General features: G+C 40.5%; 1 protein-coding gene across 5 annotated transcripts in view; it reads left to right on the plus strand.

Annotated features, from left to right (window-relative positions):
* Positions 1–3,836: 3,836 nt before the first annotated feature.
* Positions 3,837–25,871, plus strand: part of RDX (radixin) — a 103,989-nt gene continuing 81,954 nt past the window's right edge. For 3 of the 5 annotated variants that reach the window (XM_030828626.1, XM_030828627.1, XM_030828624.1), the window contains exons 1-2: positions 3,837–4,089; positions 20,384–20,453. In XM_030828626.1, coding sequence (XP_030684486.1) covers positions 20,442–20,453 — 12 coding nt within the window. In that variant the 5' untranslated portion in view covers positions 3,837–4,089; positions 20,384–20,441. The remainder of the gene's footprint in view (positions 4,090–20,383; positions 20,454–25,871) is intronic. The other 2 variants (XM_030828625.1, XM_004090571.3) reach the window with 1 other exon arrangement.

Below are 25,871 nucleotides of genomic sequence, written 5' to 3' on the forward strand. Positions count from 1 at the left end.
AGCTCAGGGTTTGTGAATGCACCAATCCACACTCTGTATCTAGCTACTCTGGTGGGGACTTGGAGAACCTTTGTGTCGACACTCTGTAGCTAGCTAATCCAGTGGGGACATGGAGAACCTTTGTGTCTAGCTCAGGGATTGTAAACGCACCAATCAGCGCCCAATCAAAACAGACCACTGGGTTCTCTGTAAAATGGACCAATCAGCAGGATGTGGGTGGCACCAGATAACAGAATAAAAGCAGGCTGCCCGAGCCAGCAGTGGCAACCCGCTCAGGTCCCCTTCCACAATGTGGAAGCTTTGTTCTTTCACTCTTTGCAATAAATCTTGTTGCTGCTTACTCTTTGGGTCCACAATGCCTTTATGAGCTGTAACACTCACCACGAAAGTCTGCAGCTTCACTCCTGAGCCAGCGAGACCACGAACCCACCAGAAGGAAGAAACTCCAAACACATCCGAACATCAGAAGGAACAAACTCCAGACGCGCCACCTTAAGAGCTGTAACACTCACCGCGAGGGTCCGCGGCTTCATTCTTGAAGTGAGACCAAGAACCCACCAATTCTGGACACAATGTTACTGGAAAGGAGTCCCCACCCAGACCAGCCTGGCCGACAGGTTGAAACCCCGTCTCTATTAAAAGTCAAAAAAAAAATTAGGTGAGCGTGGTCTCAGCCGCCTATAATCCCAGCTACTTGGGAGGCTGAGGCAGGATAATCGCTTGAGCCCAGGAGGCAGAGGTTGCAGTGAGCCAAGATCGGGCCACTGTACCCCAACCTGGGCAACAGAGTGAGACTCTTGTCTCAAAAAACAAACAAACAAAAAAAGTAAAGGAATAAAAGAATGGCTACTCCATAGGCAAAGCAGCAGCTTGGGGTGCTGGACTAAAACTACCTATAGTTATTTATTGATCATATGATAAACAAGTGTTGGGTTATTCATGAGTTTTCTGGGAAAGGGGTGGGCAATTCCCAGAACTGAGTGTTCCTCCCCCTTTTAAACCATATAGGGTAACTTCCTGATGTTGCCACGGCATCTGTAAACTGTCATGGTGCTGTTGAGTGTCTTTTCGCATGCTCCTGTATTATAATTAGCATAAAATGAGCAGTGAGGATGACCAGACATCACTATCATTGCTATCTTGGTTTTGGTGGATTTTGGCCAGCTTCTTTACTGCAACTTGTTTTATCAGCAAGGTCTTTATGACCTGTATCTTGTGCTGACCTCCTGTCTCATCCTGTGACTTACAATGCCAAACCTCCTGGGAATGCAGCCCAGCAGGTCTACACCTTATTTTACCCAGCCCCTATTCAAGATGGAGTCGCTCTGTGGTCAACGCCTTTGACAATCATAGCTCACTGCAGCCTCAAATTCCTGGGCTCAAGGGATTCTTCTGACTCTTCAGCCTCCTGAGTAGCTAGGACTATAGGTACATGCCACCATGCCTGGCTAATTTTTATAATTTTCTTTTGTAGAGATGGGGTTTCAGTATTTTGATCAGGCAGGTCTCGAAAATCCTGGGCTCAAGCACCTTCCCGCCCCAGCCTCCCAAAGTGTTGGGATTACTGGTGTGAGCTTCAGCAGCACTGGCCAGTTATGAACATTCTTTTTGCTTTTTTGCTTTGTTTTTTTTTGAGAGGGAGTCTCGCTCTGTCGCCAGGCTGAAGTGCAGTGGCATGATCTCGGCTCACTGCAATCTCTGCCTCCCGGGTTCAAGTCATTCTCCTGCCTCAGCCTCTCTAGTAGCTGGGATTACAGGCGCGTGCCACCACACCCAGCTGATTTTTGTATTTTCAGTAGAGACGGGGTTTCACCATGTTGGCCAGGATAGTCTCGATCTCCTGACCTCATGCTCTGCCCGCCTCAGCCTCTCAGGAAGCACGGGGATTACAGGCATGAGCCACTGTGCCCTGCCATGAAAATTCTTAAGGGTTGAATCACAGTGCCAAACAGCTTTATAAAGAGATTATTTCAGTTTACACTCCCACTCACAATGTCTGAGAGTACCCTTTTTATCTCACCAGCCTTGAATGTTTTCTTTCACTTAAATATTTACTAATACGATACCCAACTAAAATGTTGCAATTTTTGGTCTGTTTGCTGTTGCAGAGGATAGGATAAAATCAAGGCTTTTGGAGTCAAATATATATTTGGGTTTGGTCGCTGCTCTGCCAGTTCCTAGTTTTGTTACATTGCGGAAATTACTTACCTCTTTTTAAGCTGTCTTTATTCATCGATTGTTTTTTAAAAGGGTCAACAATTGTATTTATCCCAGAGGGTTTTTGTAACCATTAAAAGACACAGTCATGTAAAAGAATTTCACACCAGTGTCTGGCACCTGACCAACAACAGTAAATCCTTCACTTTCAGTTGCAAAAATGTGTTATATAATTTCACTTGATTAGTGTACTATGTACGAATTTACATAATACATTTTTTCTTACCTACTTCATGGGAAGTATTACATAATACTTTGATTATGCCTGCAACCTGATGTGGTAGGCTGAACAATAACCAGGATAATTCTTGCACCCTAGGGAGAAGGTAAGGAGTGATCTTTTGGTGGTCCCTAAGAACCACAAGAACCTATTTGGTTGCAAAGCACACACCTGGTTCCCATCCTTGAGGAATTTGCTATCTAAAGGCCCATGAGTTTAACCCTTGAGTCTCTTGGGGGCTTTTAATTGTTCAGAGAGGTCTCAAAGGGCAATAGTGGAAACTCACTGAAGAGGCAGAACTAGTGAAAGTGATTTGCAGATATTTCCTGGAAAAGCTACTGTCTCACCTAAGGTAAATGCTAAGGCAGGAAGTATAGGAGTTATTTGTCCTACAAAAGTAAGTATACTCAGGAGTTTTGTTATTTGAATCTAAAGTTTGTTCACAAAAGATAAGCTAAAAAAAGTACTGCAAACAGGGCAAGCCAGGCGAATCTGATTTTGTGCGCTTGCTGTTTGTATACTCATAGCAAGTTTTGCTCCCTGAATCATCCCAGCAGACAATACTGAGGGGACTCAGCATGGATTAGATGACAGAAGACCGATCCAGAAGTCAGGAGCTTCCTGTCTTATCCCAGCCACTAACCAAAGTGAGTGGGCTAGACTTAAGTCTTAAGATCGAATGCCTAACTTTCTCTAAATCTAGAATTATGTAGGTTTGGCGGCTCTTTGGGGCCCTACTTCCAACTTTTTCTTGCTAACCCACTCCTTCCAACTGCCAATGCATGTCGTTGGTAATAAAAAATTATCACACATCCTTGCTTGGATTAAAATTTGCACTCCTGATTTGGGGTCTTATCCACTGAGGTTTTGGTGAAGTTTAAAAATTGTCGCTGAAAAATTAAGTTTTTCTAGTTGGTTAATACCTGCCAAAATAATGTAAACGTTCTTTGTTGCAAATCTAAATTCCGCTCAGGTAGGCCCTTTTTCTCTCTCCCAGTCCAGGATCTTCAAACCTAACAGCCAAGTCTCACGCTCCATTTGGTCCCCGGCTCCCTCTGGGAAGAATTCCTCCTCTGGGGGCGACGGCAACGCCCTCAGTGAGTTTGCTGGCACCAGCGGGAGTTTCAAGTTTCCACTCGTTGGGGAGGCGGCGGGCACACTCCGAGCTTTGGGCTGGGCGGCTCCGCTTCCCTCGACCGCAGGCTTAGCTCGAGCCCAGCGCTCTCTGGAAGGGCTCGACCCTCCGGCCCGTTCGCCCTATTTCCCTGGGCGCTCCCGAGCCCGCAGCCTCCACCCTCGCGTTGGCCCGCCCCAGACCGCGACCCCCGGCCACGCCCGGAGCCGGGCCTGTGACTGCGAGCCTGCGGGAGGGGCGGGGCGCGGGCGGCCCCCGGCGGCAGCGTTGGCGCTCAGGCCGCGGCGCGACGACGGCCGGCCGGCCGGGAGGGGGAGGCGGGGGGCGCCGGGCAGCCCCGCCTTTTCCCCGCGGAGGCGCCGAGCGGCCATATTGCGGAGCTGTGTGCGGTGGCGGCGGCGCCTCTCGTCTCCCGCGGCCCAGCGCTCGCACCACCGCTTCTCCCTCCCTGCCGCAACCGCGCCGCCGCGCAGCGCCCCAGCCACACGCCGGCGGGCAGAAGCCGCCCGCTCTCCGGGTAAGCCGCGGCGCTCTCCCTTCCCCCACTCCCCGCTCCGGGTTCCTCCGGAGACGCTGAGGTGGCGGCGAGAAGTTGCGGGGCCCGCGCTGCCCGCCCGTGGCGCCGCCGCCAGGCCCTGGCGCGCCTCCGCTCGCGCCCCGCTGGCCGAGGCGCCACTGTGGTAACGGCCCTGCCGGCCAGGCTCCTCCCGGGGCTGGCAGGGGCCCCGAGGCCCTGCCCGAGTTGTGGCTGAGCCGCGGCCCGAACGTGCCTGGCCGGGCCAAAGTCGACCTTCGCCGCCACGGGATTCTCCTCTCCTTGGGGCGCGGGGTCTGCCTTCAGTGCCGGCCTCGGACCCCCAGCGCCCTGGGGACGGTGGGCTCCCGCTGCCTGGACTGGGACCCGGGCCCGGGCTGGCATGGCCCCAAGGGTTGTTTGAAAATCCAGATATTCAGCGTAGGTAGAATTCGATTTTGCATTTATTAGAACTTGTTCCCCGGCCTCCAGTTTGAAAGGAGGGGTGTTGAATTACTAGAGAGCGTACGTTCCGCCCCAGTGGCAAAGGGGATGTTGCATGACAGGCTTTGGGGCGCCAGCCGCTCCCGCCGCTCGCACCCGCCAGGCCAGGGCCGCGGTTCCCGGCCGCAGCTCTACCTGCTGCTGTTGCAGCTCTCGGAGCCCTGTAACTTTCTCGGGTCCTTGAGGCCGCTCAGTTTTAGTGTCTCAGACCCCACCAGACAAGTTCAGTACATGAGATCCCTCTTTTGCTTTAAAGGATTCTAAACTCAATTCCCGGACTAACTTTGAAAGGGGGCAGTGCATTGTTTTTTTTTTTTTTTTTTTTTTTTTTTTTCAGTTTAAACAGACTACATCACTTCCTAGACGGATGTCATGTTTCTTCAGACATTCCCAATATTTGGTGTTTTTTTTTCCTTAAAGAGTAATTATTAGGTTGGAAATGTGTTAAAAGTCAACTTCATAAAAATATATTTTAAAATACAGTTGAGATTTTGGTGGAAGACACGTTGCTGAGGAGCTCGATGGCATTCCTGTGGTACTGAGACTGGCAGGATGTAAATATAAAAGCCTAAGATAATAAGGGTTTATTTGATAAACGAGTACTTTGACATAGACATTGTAATCTATTGTTTAAGGAGCATACTTCTTTTTTTTTTTGTTTTTTTTTTTTTTTTAGAACACTAAATACTCTTTTATATGACTGATGGAGCTAAGAAAGAACAATTACCCCGTTCATGTTGCTGGATAAATAATGGTTTGATCCATTTGCCAAAACAGCATCACTGGATTTGAGAAAGGAGACTAATATTCAGGATTGCAGTTTTTTATTTTCAGAATTTCTTTGCTTTCCCCAGTGTGCTTTATCTTCCAGAGACTAATACTTTCCTTCAAATACAGCAACATGTAAAACACTCCTTTTGAAGTTAATCGTATGCTGTAAAGACGATTGCAGTGACTTTCTTTGCTTAATCGCTTTTTTATATATGATGGAATTTAATAAACAGTTGGTATATTATTAGCAAGGAATGAATAGACATTGGCATTCTTTACAGTTTTATTTAAATGAGACAGAATTTGATTATGGCATTGAAAAAACGTTGAGTTCTTGACCTTAGGAATCACATACAATGTTTTGTTCACTCCTGTATCCCCACACATGGAAGATTATGTAGGAGAGGCTCAGAAGTAGCTGTAGAATAGATGTAATTAATTTGGGTGTAGGGAAAATACGTTGAGTCTGTCCTTTTGTTTTTTGTTTTTTTTGGAAATTGTGATTAATTAACTGAAAGTCAAATTGATTACTTTCCTGTTGATGGTAAGAAATGACAGACTTTGCTGTTCTTTCCCTCCCTTGCTGAGTCTCATTAGTCTCCGGGATGGGGAACGTCTTTTTTGTTTATTGGTTCACTGTTCCCAAGAGCAGAATTGGATTTTTGTTTTAAGTCGATAAATTTTTACTCAAGGAATTCCATGTTGTGATTTCTTCCACTGTCCATCAGGGTCACTTTAGATCCTCTAAAGAGCTAGAGTCAAAAGATTTATCTTCAAGTTAGTCCTTTTTAATGAAACTGATGCTTATTTTTAATCCAGTTAGCCCATCTCACTCTGTCGCCCAGGGTGATATGCAGTGGCATGATCTTGGCTCACTGCACCTCCACCTCCCGGGTTTAAGTGATTCTTGTACCTCAGCCACCCGAGTAGCTGGGGCTACAGGCGTGCACCACCATGCCCGGCTAATTTTTGCATTTTTAGTAGAGACGGGGTTTTGCTATGTTGGCCAGGCTGGTCTGGAACTCCTGGACCTCAGGTGTTCCGCCCGCCTCGGCCTCCCAAAGTGCTGGGATTACAGGCATGAGCCACTGTGCCTGGCCAGAATTGGATTTTATTATTCATTTTTTATCTTTGGCAGGCTGTTGAAGTGAAAGTCTTTATATATTTTTATTTTGCTTTCAGTTCTCAATCTTTTAACCTGCTATCTGTGATCTGATATAATAGTCTGAAATGGTGAATGATGGTGAGAGTCTTGTTTTTTCATCCATTTTTAATTTAATGCATTTTAATTTATGCTACTCATGTTTAAAAACGGGGTCAAATTTTAACCAATATTTCCTCTAGGCCAAAGTCTAAAAAAATATGTTTTATTAAGGTTGTGAAGACTGAGCTATATGCTGGTGGAGTTTATCTGTAAGGTGTAGCTAAATATAATTTCATGTTACTTCTGTGAATCGGGGAAGTCAAGCAAGTCACCCTTGGGTGGCAGGAACCTTCCTGCAGACCACGAGCTGGCAGGTGGTACTTAACTGATACTACCCTTGGGGTACAAGATTCAGTGGAGCTGGAGTGGGTTGCTATGGACTCTACCCTTAAAACATTATTTTAAGTCTCATGGCATTACTGATCCAACTAAAGGCTGTTCTGGTAACTTCCTTTGCTGCAGCCAGGGTGTGCGTACTGCTTTGATGATAGAGGTGTCCAATCTGGCCCCAGAGAGTTCCTCAATTTCTAGCCTATTTTAGAGAAATCTTGCTTTTCCTACTTTAAGTTCCTGGTATATATCTTTATATTGAATGTGTAGTTTAAGCCATTTTAAAAAAACTATAAAAGTGATATATTTTATGGCAAAGTTTAAAAACTCAGAAAAATGTCAAGGAAAGGGTCAATGTCCTCCTTACTCCCTAGAACACCCCAGCTCCTTTCCCAGTCCTGTTTTCCATAGGTAGCTGCTGTTGGCAATTCCTTGTTTATAGAAAATGCTAGTAGGTATGCAGGGATAAACATATACTTTATATCCCTTATTTGTGATTTTAAAGTCTTGTTAAAATAGGGTTATATTGTAACAGACATTGAAAGGATGCTTATTAACTTGTGTTAAACATTGAGTAAATCATATTTCTCATGTTTTCATCATTTGAATAAAAGCACACAATAGAATTCCCTACGCTAATTCTCAAGTGTGTATATGTGCACATTTGTTTGTGTACAGATTTTCTTGATTAATGATTGAAGATGAAGTTTACTTTTTGTTTTCTAGCATGTGGCATATAGTTGAAAATGAGAAATGGTGTCTTTTAAAAAAGGAGGTTTATAATTTGGTGTGGGAAATATCCACATCTTGCTCTTCATGAAATAAGTTTGCCAGCTCCTTAGAAAAAACATCCTGTTGAAAGGATATTTTAGATATAGTATTGAAGAAACAGGTACTGCATCGTTTATTTTCTCTAAAATTATGGAATTTATAAAGCTGTTAGTAATTGAGATAATGGACTGTTTTCTTCTGAGTTGTAGATAATCTCTATGGCTTTCAGGACTTTAAATGTTTTTTTTTTTAATTTATTTGTGAAAAGTTTAAGTCAACTAGGACTGACTGCAGGTAAATTTTTGAAGTGAGCACTCTTCAGTTTTGAGCCCTTAGGTCATTTAAGATGCTTTGGCATCAAATAACAGAAAATTCTCCAACTGGTTTAAACAATGAGGAAATTTAATGTCATTTTTTCTTAATTTTTTTTTTTGAAAACAGAGTCTTCCTCTGTCACCCAAGCTGGAGTGCAGTGGCACTACTACAGCTCACTGCAGCCTTGACCTCCTGGGCTCAAGTGATCCTTTAAGTTCCTCCCACATCAGCCTCACTAGTAGCTGCCACCACAGGTGTGTGCCACCATGCCCAGCTAATTTTTTTTTTTTTTTTTCGAGACAGGGTCTCGCTCTGTTGCCCAGGCTGGAATGCAGTGGCATGATCTTAGCTCACTACAGCCTCTGCCTCCAGGGTTCAAGCGATTCTCCTGCTTCAGCTTCCCTAGTAGCTGGGATTTAAGGCACATGCCACCAGGCCCGGCTAATTTTTGTATTTTTAGTAGAGACAGGGTGTTACCATGTTGGCCAGGCTGGTCTCAAACTCTTGACCTCAAGTGATCTGCCCGCCTTGGCCTCCCAAATTGCTGGGATTACAGGTGTGAACCACTGTGCCTGGCCAACAACTAATTTTTTAAAAAACTTTTTTGTACAGATGGGGTATCCCTATGTTGCCCAGGCTGGTCTCAAATGATCATCCTGCCTCAGACTTCCTGCCTCGGACTTTCTGCCTCGGCCTCCCAAAGTGTTGGGATTACAGGTGTGGGCCACTATGCCTGGCCAAAATTTAATGTCTTACATACTGAAAGTCCAGAGGCTCAAGAATGATTCAGTGATGACATCAAGGACTCCTTCTCTTTCCAACTCTCTTCCCTGTGATTTTCCCCATTAACTTCATAGTAAGACTGCCCTTCCCCATCTCAATTTGGCTGCTGCAAAGGAACCAGGAGCGGTGGTGTGGACCTGCAGTCCCAGCTACTCAGAGTGCTGAGGTTGGGGGATCACTTGAGCCTGGGAGGTCAAGCCTATAGTGAGCCCCTTGTCCCAGTTTGGCTGCTGCATGCCATCCAGACAGGGCAATATCCAAAGGAATAAGAGGAACTGTTTCCAGAAACCCCCAAGCAGATGTCTTTTGAGCTTCATTGGCCAGGATTCGGGCACATTCTATACCTAACCAGTCAACTGGCAAGGGTAATGGAATTGCCCTTTCTTCCAACTCTGTTCCCAATAGATTCTCTACTTCTTTTTTCTTTTTCCTTCCTCCCTCCGTCCCTCCCTCTTTCCCTGTCTCCCTCCTTCTCTCCCTCACTGTCGCCGCTCTGCTGCTGGAGTGCAGTGGCATGATTATAGCTCCATGCCACGAACTCCAGGGCTTTGAACTCCAGGGCTCAGCCTTGAACTCCGGGGCTCAGGCAGTCCTCCCACCTCAGCCTCTGGAGTAGCTAAGACTACATGGGCACACCACCATGCTTGGCTGATTTTTATTTTTTTTTAGAGATACCGTTTCACTATGTTGCCCAGGCTAGTCTCAAACTTCTGGCCTCAAGTGATCCTCCTGTCTCAGCCTCCTAAAGTGCAAGCAACTGCACCCAGCCCTGCTATTTTCATTATTCATCTATATTACATGTCTTTGGTTCTTTTTTTACCGCCACCCAAAGTCATACCCGAAATTGATCCATTACAGATAGTCATATGCAGTGAGCTCATATCTTTGTAGGTACCAACTTCAGTTAAATTATGAAAGGAAAAGTGTTGATTCCTGTTAAACTACTTGGCAAATTGTGGTCCATGGGCTAAACCCAGCCTACTGCCTGTTTTTGTAAATAAAGTTTTATTTGAACACATCGTAGCTTACTTGTTTACATATTATCTATGGCTGCTTTCCTGCTACAACAGTAGAATGGTTTCAACAGAGATTGTGTGGCTTACAAAGCCTATAATGTTTACTTAGCTGGCCCTTTACAGAAAAAGTTTTCCGACCACTGCTTTAAGGTGTCAGTCGTACATTCGGACAGTTATTATATGCCACATACTCTTTGCATTTGAGAATGGAAAAATGAGTAAAATACTGAGGAGTTCTCACTCTAATGGGCAGATAGATGTGCCATATTGTATTCATAAAGTGTGTTAAATGCTTTTTTTTTCTTTTTGAGACAGTGTCTGTTGCCCAGGCCAGAGTGTGGTGGCTTGATTATAGCTCACTGTGAACTTTACCTCCCAGGCTGAAGTGATCCCTCCACCTCAGTCTCCCAAGTAGCTGGAACTATAGGAGCTTGCCACCGCTCTCGGCCTTTTTATTTTTTGTAGACATGGGGTCTCACCATGTTGCCCAGGCTGTCCTGGCTTCAAGTGATCCTCTGGCCTCAGCCTCCCAAAGTGCTGGGATTACAGGCGTGAGGCACCACACCCGGCCTGTTAAGTGTTGTCACAGTAGTGTGTATAAGTTAATTAATACTCATTGCAGCAGCGTTTTAAGCACAGTCTTCTGTGCTGTGAGTTCTGGATGTTTCTTGCTTCCTTTGTTTTTTTTTTCTTTGTTAAATCCTGTCGTTTTTGTAAATTGACTGATAATCTTTTAATAAGTTAACCAGAGTGAGTATGTTTATAACAAAAAATCCTGGAATAATGTACATGGAATAATGTGGATACATTATGCAACATAAGGACTCTTTTTTTTTTTTTTTTTGAGACAGAGTCTCACTTTGTCACCCAGGCTGGAGTGCAGTGGCATGATCTCAGCTCATTGCGGCCTTTGCCTCCTGGGTTCATGCGATTCAACTGCCTCAGCATCCCGAGTAGTTGGGACTATAGATGCACACCACCAAGCAGGTCACCACATCTGGCTAATTTTTATATTTTTAGTAGAGATGGGACTAATTTTTATATTTTTAGTAGAGACGGAGTTTCGCCATTTTGGCTAGGCTGGTCTTGAACTCCTGACCTCAAGTGATTCACCTGCCTTGGCTTCCCCAAGTGCTGAGATTTCTGGTGTGAGCTACCGCCCCCAGCCAACATAAGGACTGAGTGAAAGGGAGAATGGGAACACAGAAAATCTCAGCTGTGGTTAATTGACTTTAGATCCCTTTGGCTTGGATTAAATTTTCTTAGCCACTGTGAGGACTCCTGATACTTAAGCTGTTTATAGGTTCTAGACTTAGAAAATAAAAACTTAGTTTGGCTATTTAGCAAAGTTAGTATATATCACCAGAAAGCTTACTACTTATATCTAGTCAACAAGCAGCATGGTAATTACAGTTATCATTAAGTGTGTCAAATTATCTGGCCTTTAATTTGATTGTCAACTTAATTGAAATTATTAAAATATTTTTGGGTAGAGATGGTTAAGGCTTGAATTTCGGAGGCCTAGTTGTAAAAAGTTTTTTTTTTTTTTTTTTTTTTTTGAGATAGAGTTTTACTCTTGTTGCCCAGGCTGGAGTGCAATGGCACGATCTTGGCTCACCACAACCTTGGCCTCCCAGGTTCAAGTGATTCTCCTGCCTCAGCTTCTCAAGTAGCTGGGATTACAGGCATGCGCCACCACGCCTGGCTAATTTTTTATTTTTAGTAGAGATGAGGTTTCTCCATGTTGGTCAGGCTGGTCTCGAACTCCCGACCTCAGGTGATCCGCTCGCCTGGGCCTCCCAAAGTGCTGGAATTGCAGGTGTGAGCCACCGCGCCCAGCTGTAAAGAGCTTTTTTTGTTTCCCATGTTCATGTTGGTTCTCTCTTCTTAGTGATGCTTATTAGTTTGGTCATTTTACAATATAAAAAGAGAGGAAACTATTGCCCTTGACACTAATCAACAGAAAAATTAAAATTAGTATTATGTGTAAGATTAATTCGCCAACAAAATCAACAGACATTTTGAGGCCCAACTGTGAACCAGGCATTGTATCAGTTTTTCAAAAAAGGGAGTTAATATCTAGAAAATTAGAAGCTTAATTTTTTTTATAGTAATAGAACTGCCATATAGCCTCATTGACTGTGTTAGAGAATATTGTCTAATTATAAAGACGTTTAAGAAACATTGACTTTGTTCTGTTTTGAAAATAAGCTATAATATCTGATGTTTCAAAGCACATCAAGGGTAGAATTATTTGTGAGAATTATTTTGTGTTTGCTTCTTTCCTGTTATATAAGTGACGTGCATGAACCTATCTTTGTTTTCCCATTTCTAAACATTTTTATGTGAATGTTTAATGTTTTCTTAAGAGTGAAATGAGGAAGTTGAACTGGATTTAGCTTTCTTACCTTTTTTATTTTTATTTTTATTTATACGTTTTTTGAGACGGAGTCTCGCTCTGTCACCCAGGCTGGAGTGCAGTGGCGCGATCTCGGCTCACTGCAAACTCCACCTCCCGGGTTCACGCCATTCTCCTGCCTCAGCCTCTCCGAGTAGCTGGGACTACAGGTGCCCGCCACCACGCCCGGCTAATTTTTTTGTATTTTTAGTAGAGACGGGGTTTCACCGTGGTCTCGATCTCCTGACCTCGTGATCCGCCCTCCTCAGCCTCCCAAAGTGCTGGGATTACAAACGTGAGCCACCGTGCCCGGCCAGCTTTCTTACCTTTTAGTATTTAATAATTGCAAATGATAGTGTATTATTTTGTTTTCTGCTCACCTTAGGAACAATACAGATATGATTTTCCTTTTTAAATTTACAAAACTCTTAGAAGAGATCCTAAACTCAGTGTAAAACTTTGGTGTTAATATTGCAGTTCAGCTTTATAAATTTTAGAAATTTGCTTTGCATTTTCAGTAACATGTATATTACTCAAATGTTGAATATTTCATTTCCTTGAAAATATCATTAAACCAGAAATCATTTCTACATGAGCAAGACTTAATATCTTATTTAAAACTGCCTCTCACCCTTATAGGAAACGCACTTACAGAGATGATCATACCGGTTATTAATGTGCACTTAAAACATCTTTAGAGGTAGTCTCTTGACCTGCTAACAATAGAGAAGAGAGCTTTAATAGCCTACTTCTTGAAAAGCCCTAGTAATTGTTTGGAATGAACTTGTCTAGAATGGTATCTGAGAAAAGTAGAATAAGATAATCAAAAGAGCCCAAGACTAGGATTTAAAAGGACTTCTGTCTTTGTTAAGTAGCCCCCTGACACTGAGCAAGTCATTTATCTGAATCTTAATTTCTTTTTTAGAAGAATGAGAGATTGTAACACCTGTCTTGGGCAGGAAGGGGGAGGGCAGTTATTGTGAAGATTAGGAAATGTAGGCAGAGTGGAGAGTGAGCATTCTACAGATGCTCCCTGTATTCACTACCCTTCTTGCTTTTGGCCTTATTTCTTTACTTGGAAAATGGAGCTAAAAATTCTTGTCCTCTTTGCTTCACTTAGGGATGACAGGATGACATGGCATTATATAGGTAAAAGTGCATTATTATTGCCATTAAATTTATTAACACTGAGCTAACAGCATAATAAGCATAGTTCTTTGTATATTAAAGGTTTTAAACCTGGGGACATATGACCTTGAATGGGGAAAAAGTTACATCTTTATTTTTACTTTTTCTTCTGTTATGAATATAGACAACATTAGCATTAGCAGTACAGTACCAGAGACTGTGTCGTCTGTTTTTTAATTTAATTTTTATTTTTTATAGAGATGGGATCTCAGTCTGTTGCCCAGGCTGGAGTGCAGTGGCACCATCACTCCTGGGTTCAAGTGACCCTTTGGAATAGCTGGGACTACAGGTGCACATCACCACACACAGCTATTTTTTATTTTTTGTAGATTGCCCAGACTGGTTTTGAACTCCCGGCCCAAAGCCATCCTCCTGCCTTGGTCTCCCAAAGTGTTGAGATTACAGGCATGAGCCACCATAACCAGCCCAGAGACTGTTTCTAATAGAAATGGTAGATACTTTTTTTAATACATTAAAGCTGTCTCAAAATAACTTACTGTTACTTGAAGTATTAAAAAAGAAGCATATATATCACTCAAAGTTTGTGTTTTTTATGTTTTGATAATTATATTCCAGTGTAAATGGTTTCTTTTGTAATTTTCTGTATTTTGTGCATGTATTTTATGCATTAAAAAATACTTTTCTTGGAAAGAGTTCATAGGCTTCACCAGCAGGGCCCATGCAGGAAAAACAAAATGATTAAGAACTTCTTTAGTAGATTCCATTATTGTGTTGATTGGACTGCCAGAGTTGCCTTATTCAGTTTATACTGTTCTTTGTTGTGCTGCTTTCTTCCAGTAAATTGGCAGAGGAGTTCTCTTGGAGTATTTTGGTTTCTGGAGAGACCACAGTTATGTTCAGAGGTCATTTCTAAGTCCGAAAAGGCAGAAAGAAATTAAAATAATTAAAATAGGCTTAGGGAAAAGAGTATCTCAAAAGTAAAATCAGGCAATCTGCTATGAATTATTGATGCTTCAGTGCAGGCCCTGCATGGACTAGACTTTATAACACCTGTTTTACCACCTGACAGGTGGGAGTCTTGTGCCACTGACTTAACAGAGCTCAATGTGTTGAGCGTGAGGCTATTTTTCCATTGTATTAGGTAGAAAGGAGACTGAAGGTTACCCTCAGAGTTAAAAGACAAAGGAGAGAATGTTTATTATGGCTATTTTGTCTCTAACATGTGGCACTGTGTTTGAGTATATATTCATATGAGTGGCTTTCTCGAGATGGGAGACGTTTGCTGACTGGCAGCATCTCTCCAGACGACCTGCTGGGTATGTTGCTGCCATGACTGCTCTTTTATTTTGGAGGAGTAGGTATGGAAAAGAGGCAGGGCAAGACCACTTTTAAGACATTTAAGAGTGGGAGAAAATTAAGAATTTAATTGGTTTAATTAAGTTTAAACCAATAAACTTGCAGATTAAAATTAAGAGAAGAGTGGGGAGGAGGGAGTAAATATGAGGGAAGAGTGGAAGTATACAAATATTTGATATATAAATATATGTCTGATATATAATGGTTTAGGCAACTTATTTTTTATTATTATTTTTATACATTTTTTTAATAGAGGAAAGACTTGAAAGACCACGTTTTGTTTCAAGTTAGAGATGGAACCCCAGGATATGCATCTAGGTTTCTTTGTTTTCCATGTGACATATTATGAAATTATCTATTCTGCTACTAATAGATGCCAGTTTCAATTAAAAACATACTAATATATTCATAGACTAGAAATGTCTTTTTTTTTTTTTTTGAGACAAAGTCTCACTCTGTCGCCCAGGCTGGAGTGTAGTGGTGTGATCTCAGCTCATTGCAGCCTCTGCCTCCGGGATTCAAGCGATTCTCATGCCTCACCCTCCTGAGTTGCAGGGACTACAGGCATGCGCCATCATGTTTGGCTAATTTTTTATTTTTACTAGAGACAGGGTTTCACCATGTTGCCCAGGCTGGTCTCAAACTCCTGACCTCAAGTGATCCGCCTGCCTCAGCCTCCCAAAGTGCTGGGATTATAGGCGTGAGCCACCATGCCTAGCTAGAAATGTCTCATTGAGGTTAAACAATATTCTCTTTTATTTTCTTTTGAGATGAGGTCTCACACTGTCACCCCGGCTGGAGTGCAGTGGCGCGATCTTGGCTCATTGCAGCCCCCGCCTCCCAGGTTCGTGCAATTCTGCTATCTCGGCCTCCCCAGTAGCTGAGATTACAGGCACACACCACACCCAGCTAATTTTTTGTATTTTTAGTAGAGACCGGGTTTCACTGTGTTGGCCAGACTGGTCTCAAACTCCTGACCCCGTGATCCGCCCGCCTCGGCCTCCCAAAGTGCTGGGATTACAGGCATGAGCCACCGTGCCCGGCAACAATATTCTCTTGATATAAATATTTTCCATTAATCACTAAATTGGTGTAAAAACGTAGGTTTTAATAGCATTTATACGTAGCTTTGCCCTGAAAAATTTAAGGTAGAATTTTTACATCTGTGTGTTATAGAAGCTAATGAAAGATATGTATAAGCAATTTCATGAAATATGTTTTTGAAATTCTTATCTCTGATTTTTAAAATTAGAAACTTAACAAAACTCTGTTAAGTACTAAGTTTCTGTGTATTCAGACGTCCTTTTTAATAACACCTGTGTTGGCCGGGCATGATGGCTCACGCCTGTAATCCCAGAATTTTGGGAGGCTGAGGTGGGTGGATCACGAGGTCAGGAGATTGAGACCAGCCTGGCTAACATGGTGATATCCCGTCTCTACTAAAAATACAAAAAAAAAAAATTAGCCGGGCGTGGTGGCGGGTGCCTGTAGTCCCAGCTACTCAGGAGGCTGAGGCAGGAGAATGGTGTAAACCTGGGAGAGAGAGCTTGCAGTGAGCGGAGGTCGCGCCACTGTACTCCAGCCTGGGCGACAGAGCGAGACTCCATCTCAAAAAAAAACAAAAAACAAAAAACAAAAAAAAACCTGTGTTTTTCTGTGTTGATGGATGGGTAGTTACATATTCTGCCTTTACACTTAACCTTACCTAAATGTTGACACAGTTTGTTTTAATAATACCAAAAAACAAATAAAAACCCCCCACAACCCTGGAGTAGTCCATGTTATCACATAGTATCAACATTACTTTGGTGATTGTAATCATTGGCTGTTGTAAAGAATGCTGCTGTGAATATCTTGATACAGATTACTTTCTTTTATATTTAGTTTGGGGGGAGAAATACCTTCTGGGGGATTTATTACAAAAGCAGAATTTCACATTCAAAAAAGCTGTGTAGCTTTTGTTATGTATTCTCTACTTTCTGGAAATGTGGAGCCAATATCTGTTGATACCTACAATACTTACCTACTTGTTTACCAACATTGTTCGTCAACCTTAGCATGCATAATTAATATTTATTTTGCTAGTTTAATGAGTATATCATTGGTAAAACATTTGTAGTTTTAATCAGTAGAACATTTGTGTGTTTTTTTTAACATAAGATTTGTTGGCGAAGTTTCTTATTGAAGTGTTTACTGAGTGGAATCTGAGCAATATCTTTATATATTTAACCATTTGATTACTTTGCATAACAGCTTTATTCTACTGTTGCAAATTTTTCTACTCTTTTATTTTGGTATTTATTTTACCTATGTAGAGATTTAAAATAAAATATATTTATGTTTTTATTAACCTATATATCTTTCTTAGTCATATTATGTTATTCTTCCAAAACTATAATTTTTTTCAAGTCTCTTTTTTTTGTTTCAAATTATTTTTTAAAAAACATAGAGACGGGGTCTTGCTATGTTTTCCAGGCTGGTCTTGAACTCCTGGGCTCAAGCAGCCCACCTGTCTCGGGCTTTCAAAGTGCTGGGTTTACAAGTATGAGCCACTGCTCCTCCTTTCTTTTTGAAAAAAATATTAACTTACTTACATCTTATTAAATGGTATTGTGAAGTTATGAGTCCAACTTTAGTTTACTTATTTAGAATAATTCTGTTTTTTCATTGTAAGAAATTAGTTTTTTAGGCTGGGCATGGTGGCTCACATCTGTGAGCACTTTGGGAGGCCGAGGCAGGCAGATTACCTGATGTCAAGAGTTCGAGACCAGCCTGGGCAACATAGTGAAAGCCCGTCTCTACTAAAAATTCAAAAATTAGACGTGGTGGTGCATGCCTGTAATCCCAGCTACTTGGGAGGCTGAGGCAGGAGAATGGCTTGAACCTGGGAGGCGGAGGTTGCAGTGAGCCAAGATCACGCCACTGCACTCCAGCCTGGGTGACAGAGCGAGACTCCATCTCCAAAAAACAAAAAACAAACAAAAAGAAAATTAGTTTATTACAAAACCTCTACATTTTCATTTTACAAGTTTACAGATTTCATTTTAATTATTCGAGCCTCTTAATATTTTAGAATATAATCATTCTGGTCTTTTCATTCATTCCTTTTTTTTTTTTTTAAGTGATATTCTATGGATTTTTTTTTTTTAATGTTTTATTTTTTACATTTTAGACAGAGTCTTGCCCTGTTGCCCAGGCTGGATTGTAGTGGTGTGATCATAACTCACTGCAGCCTCAAACTTCTGCGCTCAAGTGATCTTCCTGCCTTAGCCTCTTGAGTAGCTAGGACTACATGTGCACTCTACTATGCCTGGTTTATTTTTATTATTTGTAGAGACATGGTCTCTCTGTGTTGCCCAGGCTGGTCTTGGACTCCTGCCCTCAAGTGATCCTCCTGCCTTGGCCTCCCAAAGTGCTGGAATTACAGGTGTGAGCCACCATGCCTGGCTACTATGGATGGTTTTAATACATGCCTTTGTACTTAGTGGTTTGTGAATATCTTCCTATGTCATTTAGTATTTTTCTATAATATTTTGTTGAGCTGCATTGTGATCTGGTGGATCCTTAGATATACCATGATTGACTTAGCTAAACTGTCAGTTTTACATGTACTTTTATAAATTGTACTGTAGAGTCTTTGTAGTTGTATCATTATACATATTTGTTAATATTTTCTTCAGGTATATTTCCACAAATGAAATTAGTTAGCAGTTTTTTCATATCAAAAAAAAGGAAGACAGGCTGGTATGTTGTAGAACTCTGGATGCTAGGTGTCAAAAGGCTTGTAGTTTGGCCATTTATTGCCCACGTAACTTAGGACAAGCCATTTTGGCTTAGGATAAAACCTTTAGTGATTGTATTACTGATTCAAAAAATTGCTTATGTAATCTAAACAACTATTATGATTCAAAAAATGGCCAAAGTTTTGATGCAGACACACGTCTTTTATATGTGTGAAGAATTTGAATAAAATTGTTCTGTGAAATGTGAGATGAAGCCATTTTTCTGAACCAGTAGGTTATAGATCAGTTTTTGTTTGTTTTTTGAGATGGGGTCTTGCTCTGTCACCCAGGCTGGAGTGCAGTGGTCGCAGTGGTGCATTCAAAAAAAAAAAAAAAATCTCAGGCGGAAATTTCCCCTGAAGAGGCTTATTGGTAATCAATTACTTGTGATTGAGTAGAATTTAGGGAAATGGCCCTACCTAAATTTTATTTTTATTACAACTTAGAGAATTTCTCTTTTATTAGTTATAGCATCTTTTCTTTTTTTTTTTTTTTTTTTAGAAACACAGTCTTGCTCTGTCGCCCAGGCTGGAGTGCAGTGGGATGATGTCGGCTCACTGCACCCTCTGCTTTCCGGGTTCAGCTGATTCTCCTGCCTCAGCCTCCTGAGTAGCTGGGATTACAGGCACCTGCCACCATGCCCGGCTAATTTTTGTATTTCTGGTATAGATGGGTTTTCACCATGTTGGCCAGGCTGGTCTCAAACTCCTGACCTCAAATGATCCTCCTGCCCCAGCCTCCCAAAGTGCTAGGATTACAGGCATGAGCCACCATGCCCAGCCTTAGTTATGGCATCTTAAACAGCAATCAATAACATTTTTTTGTTTGTTTGTTTGTTTTTGAGACAGGGTCTTGCTCTGTTGCCCAGGCTGGAGTGCAGTAGTATGATCACTGCTCACTGCAGCTTCAGTCACCTGGGCTTAAGCAGTCCTCTCACCTTGGCCTCCCAAAGAGCTGGGATTACAGGTCCTAAAGTGTTGGGATTACAGATGTGAGCCGCTGTGCTAGCTGAATGCAGGTTGTTAGTGTGCAGAGCTTTGCCTGTTTCATACACATTGGGTGAATAAGCTATTCATATTTTCCCCTATTCATATTTTCAAACTTAAAAGAAGGAAAAATAAGCCAGGCATGGTGGTGCATGCCTGTAATCCTAGCACTTTGGGAGGCACAGTTGGGAGGATTGCTTGAGGCCAGGAGTTTGAGACAGCCTGAGCAACATAGGGCAATCTTGCCTCTACAAAAAAATAAAATAAAAAAACTGGCTTGGGCATGGTGGCACATGCTCGTGATCCTAGCTGCTTGGGAGCCCAAGGCAGGAGGATCACTTGAACCTGGGAGGTTTAGGCTGCAGTGAGCTGTGATGTTACCACTGTACTCCAGCCTGAATGTCAGAATGAGACACTGTCTTTAAAAAAATAAAAAAAATAAAAATTAGTTTCTTCCATTTTTTTGTAGATTACGTTCATCAGAATTTCCTTTTGTTTTTGGCAGTACAGAAAAAAAACATTGAAAAAGTATTCTTAAGATCTTCAGAATCTGAATCCATGTGTCCTCACTTTTATTGTTCCTTTCTCTAACATCCGGGAAACAGAGATGAACCTGACTCAGAGAGCGAGCTTTTGGGCTCTAAGCAATGATGTTTCCTTGTTCTTTGTTGTCTGTAATTAAATTAAAACTTCTGGTAGATCAGTGTGTTTATACCATGTTATTTGAGATGTGTGGTATTTTTAATCTCAGATTTCAATCTTTTTAGGGAATGTGCAATGCTAGTAGAAGATAATGAAAATTAGAATGAAATCACTCCTTGTTACTTTAAATCCACCTTTTCAAATATTTTAATTTATGTCTTATACAAATTATAGTTAAAATAGAAACCTTATATAAAAAGATAATAGATAATGCTTTTTTTTTTTAACAGAAAGTGACAACAGAATTCATTGAAGATTTTTAAAGAAGGTAACAAAAAGAGAAAGAAAATGCCGAAACCAGTAAGTGTATTTTATTACATTTGACAGTGTCTCAATAATAAGATATCATTAAATTTGTTTTGGAACAAGGCAAAGAATGTTGGTAGAGTTGTTGGAAGAAAAAGGCACTGATACTATTTGTTTTTAGATTAATGTGGCCAGAGCATAGTATTATGTGGTCATGAGTTCTAAGGTCAAACTGTCTTAGTTTTTACCTTGGTTCTGCCACCAATCTGGGTGACCTTTGTTAATTTAGCTCAATCTGTCCAATTTTTAATTTCCTTGCATATAAAATGGGAATGTAATTAGTTACCCAACGGAGTATGGTAAGGGTTAGAAGAATCTGATACATATTTAGTGCCCAGTAAATGGTAACATTGTTAAATGGGAGGAAATAATGAGAGGTCAGGAAGATCTGTGCATTTTAGTGTTCTCATAATTCTAGTTAAGATGCAAGTGTTATCCATACTGATATTATATAGTCTTAGATTTTTTTATTTAAGGGTACGCGTGTGATTATTTTACTTAGTTTTATAGTTATTTGGTTCTTCTTGACTAAGGTTTATTCCTTTATTCTTAAGGTGTAAATGTTCTTTTCTTAATCTAATAAAGTGAGTTTTTTTTTTTCTTAAATGGTTCTTTTGGCCAATTATAATTTTAAAGAAAGTCATTAGTTATCATTTTTGGGATTTTCTAGCATGGATAACACTTTAGAATGACTTAAAGACTCAGCAGGTCGCAAAGTATGCATTGTTAGAGGGAGAGAAGAATTAAAAAAAGGCATAAAGATCAAAATGAAAATTTCCTATTTGCAGATGACATGATTGTTTCTGTAGAAAATCCTCATAAATCTACAAAACAATTACTAGAACCAATAACTGAATTTAGCAAGATTGCCAGATATAAGATTGTGTTAAAAAAAATCAATGGCCTTTTTTATATAAAACTAGTTTGGTTATTAAGTTATTAAAAAAACATGACATACTTAGTAATAAATGTACAAATGCTGTACAAGGTCTCTACACTGAAAACCAGCTATAAGAAATTAAAGATTTAAATACATAGAGAACTATAAAATATGTATAGAGATCTTTATAAGACGTCAGTTCTCCATGAAAGTGTTCGTGAATGAAATTCATTTCCAGTCAGTTGAATCCAGGTAGTCTTCTTTGATTAAAATTGATTAAAATCCAGGCAGTCTTCTTTGATTAAAATTAAAATTAAAATAGCTGATTCTAAAATATATTAATATATGGATATGCCAAAATGTGTACAGGGTAGCTAAAGCAATTTAAAAAAGAAAACTTACACTCCTGGATTTCAAGGTTTATTCTTAAGTCACTAAAATAAGACATTGAGGTATTGATGAAAGAATAAATAGATTAATAGGACTGGTGAAACGAAAATACACCAACACACATATACACATATGTATTCATTAGATTTTTGACAAGGGTGTCACACAATTTAATGGAGAACTGTAATTATTTTCAACAAATGGTATTGGCACAAAGGGTTATCCATACAGAAAAACATGAACATTGACTGTTGTCTCACAGTTTACAAACATAAACTCAATGGATTATAGACCTACATGCAAAAAGCTCAAACTATAAAACATCTAGAAGAAAACATAGGAAAAAATTTTTGTGACCTTGGAGTAGGTGAAAATTTTTAATATAATACACAGAAAATTTGAACCATTAAGAAAAAGTTGGGGCCGGGCACGGTGGCTTATGCCTGTAATCCCAGCACTTTGAGAGGCCGAGGCGGGCGGATCACGAGGTCAGGAGATTGAGACCATCCTGGCTAACACGGTGAAACCCCATCTCTACTAAAAATACAAAAAATTAGCCAGGCATGGTGGTAGACGCCTGTAGTCCCAGCTACTCGGGAGGCTGAGGCATGAGAATGAAGTGAACCCAGGAAGCGGAGCTTGCAGTGAGCCGAAATTGTGCCACTGCACTCCAGCCTGGGAGACAGAGCAAGACTCCGTCTCAAAAAAAAAAAAAAAAAAAAGTTGGACTTAATCAAAATTGCTCTTGAAAGACAGCAATAAGAATATGGAACGGCAAGACAATGGGAGAAAATAATTGCCATATAAAGTTCTTTTACAGTTCAATAATAACACAACTGGGATTTTTTTTTTTAGTGGACAAAATATTTGAGCAGGTATTTCACAAAAGAAGCTATGTTGAAGACTGGTTGGCTGGGCATGGTAGATCATGCCTGTAATCCTAGCACTTTGGGAGGCTAAGGCGGGAGGATCACTTGAAGTCAGGAGTTCAAGACCAGCCTGGCCAACATGGTGAAACCCCATCTTACTGAAAGTACAAAAATTAGCCAGGCATTGTGGCACATTCCTGTAATCCCAGCTACTTGGGAGGCTGAGGCAGGAGAATCACTTGAATCCAGGAGGCGAAGGTTGCAGTGAGCCAAGATCGCACTACTGCACTTCAACCTGGGTGACACAGTGAGACTCGTCTCAAAAAAAGCAAAACAAAAAAATAACAAAAGAAGACTGGTAATAATCCAGTGTAGATATGGATGTGGAGCATCTGCGACTTTATTGTGTTTTTGTTAGGAATGTGAACGTTTACAGCTACTTTGGAAAACTCTCTGCCAGTATAATTTAGTGGAGAGTGTTTATTGTTCCTTAAAAAAATCAAAATTGTATGCAGTTGGATATCAATTGTGTGTTGTTGATTTATTGAAGATTCTGGAAGTATAGAACTTGCCTTGTGGAGAAAACAACTCTTGAAGCTAGATAAGTTTCAGAATGTGGAAGTTTTTGGATTTTAGAAAGATGAATATATAATATATTATGTGCATATGTCATTCTACCATGAAACCCCCATCAAGGTCTGTGGCATCACCTCTAAAACATTAGTATTTCTATAGTTTAATGAGTGAATAGTCACGTGAAATGGAATAAATTAATTCACTACAAGAGATAGTCTTGTATCACTTCATGTCAGATTTTTCCTGAAAATTAACTCATCTTCAGGTTTCTGTGCTTTTAGGATGTTAAAATTATGGAATAGAAACTGTGGATCCATGTTTACAATACCCACAAAGCCATAATGATCTAGGAGAAAATATCTAACAAATGAGTAAAGTGATTTATATGGAGTAAATTATAAGCAAAGTGATTTATATGGAGCAAATTATAAGCACTTCTTTCAAAAGATTTTGAGTCATTAAAGGAGATCTAAGTCAATGTACAGTGAGAAAACCATAGTCATGTATAGAGTCTATATTAAAAAAATGTTAATTCTTACCCAAAGATACCAAAGAATCTCGTGTCGTTCCAATACTAAATCATAAATGGTGTATTTTGTAAAGTTCACAGTTTTATATGGAGCCAAGAGCAAAGATAATGACCCAAGACTAGTCAAAATAGTTCTGAAGAATAATGGAGACTTGCCCTACCAGATATTAAGACTTATTTAAAGAAATGCTAATTAAGACAATATGATATTAAGAGTAGTTTAATTGACCATGGAACAAAATGAGATCCACACTTATGCAGATACTTGATTTGTGACAGCACAGACTTTGGAGAATAAATGAACTAATAAATTATGTGGGGATTTAAAAAAAAAACCCTGTATTTTCATTCATATGGAGATTAAAAAATGAAATTGGACCTCTAACATCATAAGCAAAAATCATTGAAAATTATGAAAATCAAAATAGGAAATATATGAATATCCTTATGACTCCAGAGTGTGGAAGGATTTCTTAAGGATGGCAAAAAATTGGCTGGGTGCAGTGCCTGATGCCTGTAATCTCAACACTTTGGGAGGCCGAGGCAGGTGGCTCACTTGAGGTCAGGAGTTCGAGACCAGCCTGGCCAACATTGTGAAACCCCATTTATACTAAAAATACAAAAAATAGTCAGGCATGGTGGTACATACCTATAATCCCAGCTACTTGGGAGGCTGTGGCAGGAGAATCACTTGAACCCGGAAGGCGGAGGTTGCAGTGAGCTGAGATCGCGTCACTGCACACTAGCCTGGGCGAGAGAGTGAGATGCTTTCTCAAAAAAAAAAAAAAAAAAGATGGTAAAAAATTGGTATCTGTGTGTAAAATATTTATAAATTCAACATTAAAATTAAGAATGTCAATTTATCATAAAGGACACTACGGAGAAAGTAAAATGATGAGCCACAATATGGGAGGTTCTCTTGTAAGAAATAACTGACAAAGGATCAGTATCAAGAATATATAAAGACTTCCCACGTTAAAGTAAGAAAAAACAACCCAGTAGAAAAATAAGCCATATGTGTGAACATTCGCAGATGAGAATGAGTGGTCAGTTAAACATATTGTATTAGTTTTCCATTGGTCTATGACCAATTACCACAAATTTAGTGTTATAAAACAGCACCCATGTATTATCCCACAGTTTTATAGGTTAGAAATCTGGGATGCTGTGACTGAGTTCCCTGCTGCAAAGTCTTATAAGGCTGAAATCAAGGTGTAACTTATTCTGCAGGTAGCCAGATAAATTGATTAGCTTAGGCCCTCCTAGATAATCTTCCTGTTCTAAAGTCAGCTGATTAGTAATCTTAAGTACTTCGGCAAAATCTCTTTAATCATGTAATGTAATGTAATCATGAGCATGACACCAAGGGCCATCTTAGAATTCTGTATGCACATGCCATGTACAGAAATGTGGACGTCATCAGCAATCGAGGATCCCACTTTAATACCATATTGAGATACCATTTTCTGCTAACTGAATTGTCACATATTAATAAATCTGATAATGCCCACTGTTCCTGGAAATATAGAACAGCAAGAATTCTTATACAATGCTGACGGGAGTATACGTTGACACAGTTACATTGTACAATTCAGCATTATGTGATAAAAGTAGAAGGTGTGCTCACACTTCATTACTCAAGAATTCTGAGCATATTCTGGAGAAATTCTGACACTCGGAGACATGTACAAGAATGTTCATAGCAGTATTGTTCTTAATAGCCAAAAAATTGGAGACAGTGTTCATTGACAGGAAAATGGGTGAGTAAATTTTTGTTTGGCCACATACAGAATGTTGCATAGCAGTGAAAATTCTAATTACAAAAACATCAATGAATCTTAGAAACACACTGTGAAAAATTAAACTAGTATAGTGCAATTTTAAAGAATTTATTGAAGTAGAATATACATACCAAACAGAATATATGAGAAGTGTGTAGTACAGTAGTCCCAGCCACTCCAAGAGGCTGAGGCGGTAGGATCGCTTGAGCCCGGGAGGTTGAGGCTGCAGTGAGCTGGGATTGTGCCACTGTGCTCCAACCTAGGCAACAGGGAAAAAAAAGTATGTAGTTGATGAATTTTCGTAAAGTGAATATACCCGTGTAAGCATTGCCCATATCAAGAAGGAAAACTTGATCAACAAATATCGTGCAGTTATAATACAGCTAA

The sequence above is a fragment of the Nomascus leucogenys genome, chromosome 15, assembly GCF_006542625.1.
Source record: "Nomascus leucogenys isolate Asia chromosome 15, Asia_NLE_v1, whole genome shotgun sequence".
NCBI lineage: Eukaryota > Metazoa > Chordata > Mammalia > Primates > Hylobatidae > Nomascus > Nomascus leucogenys.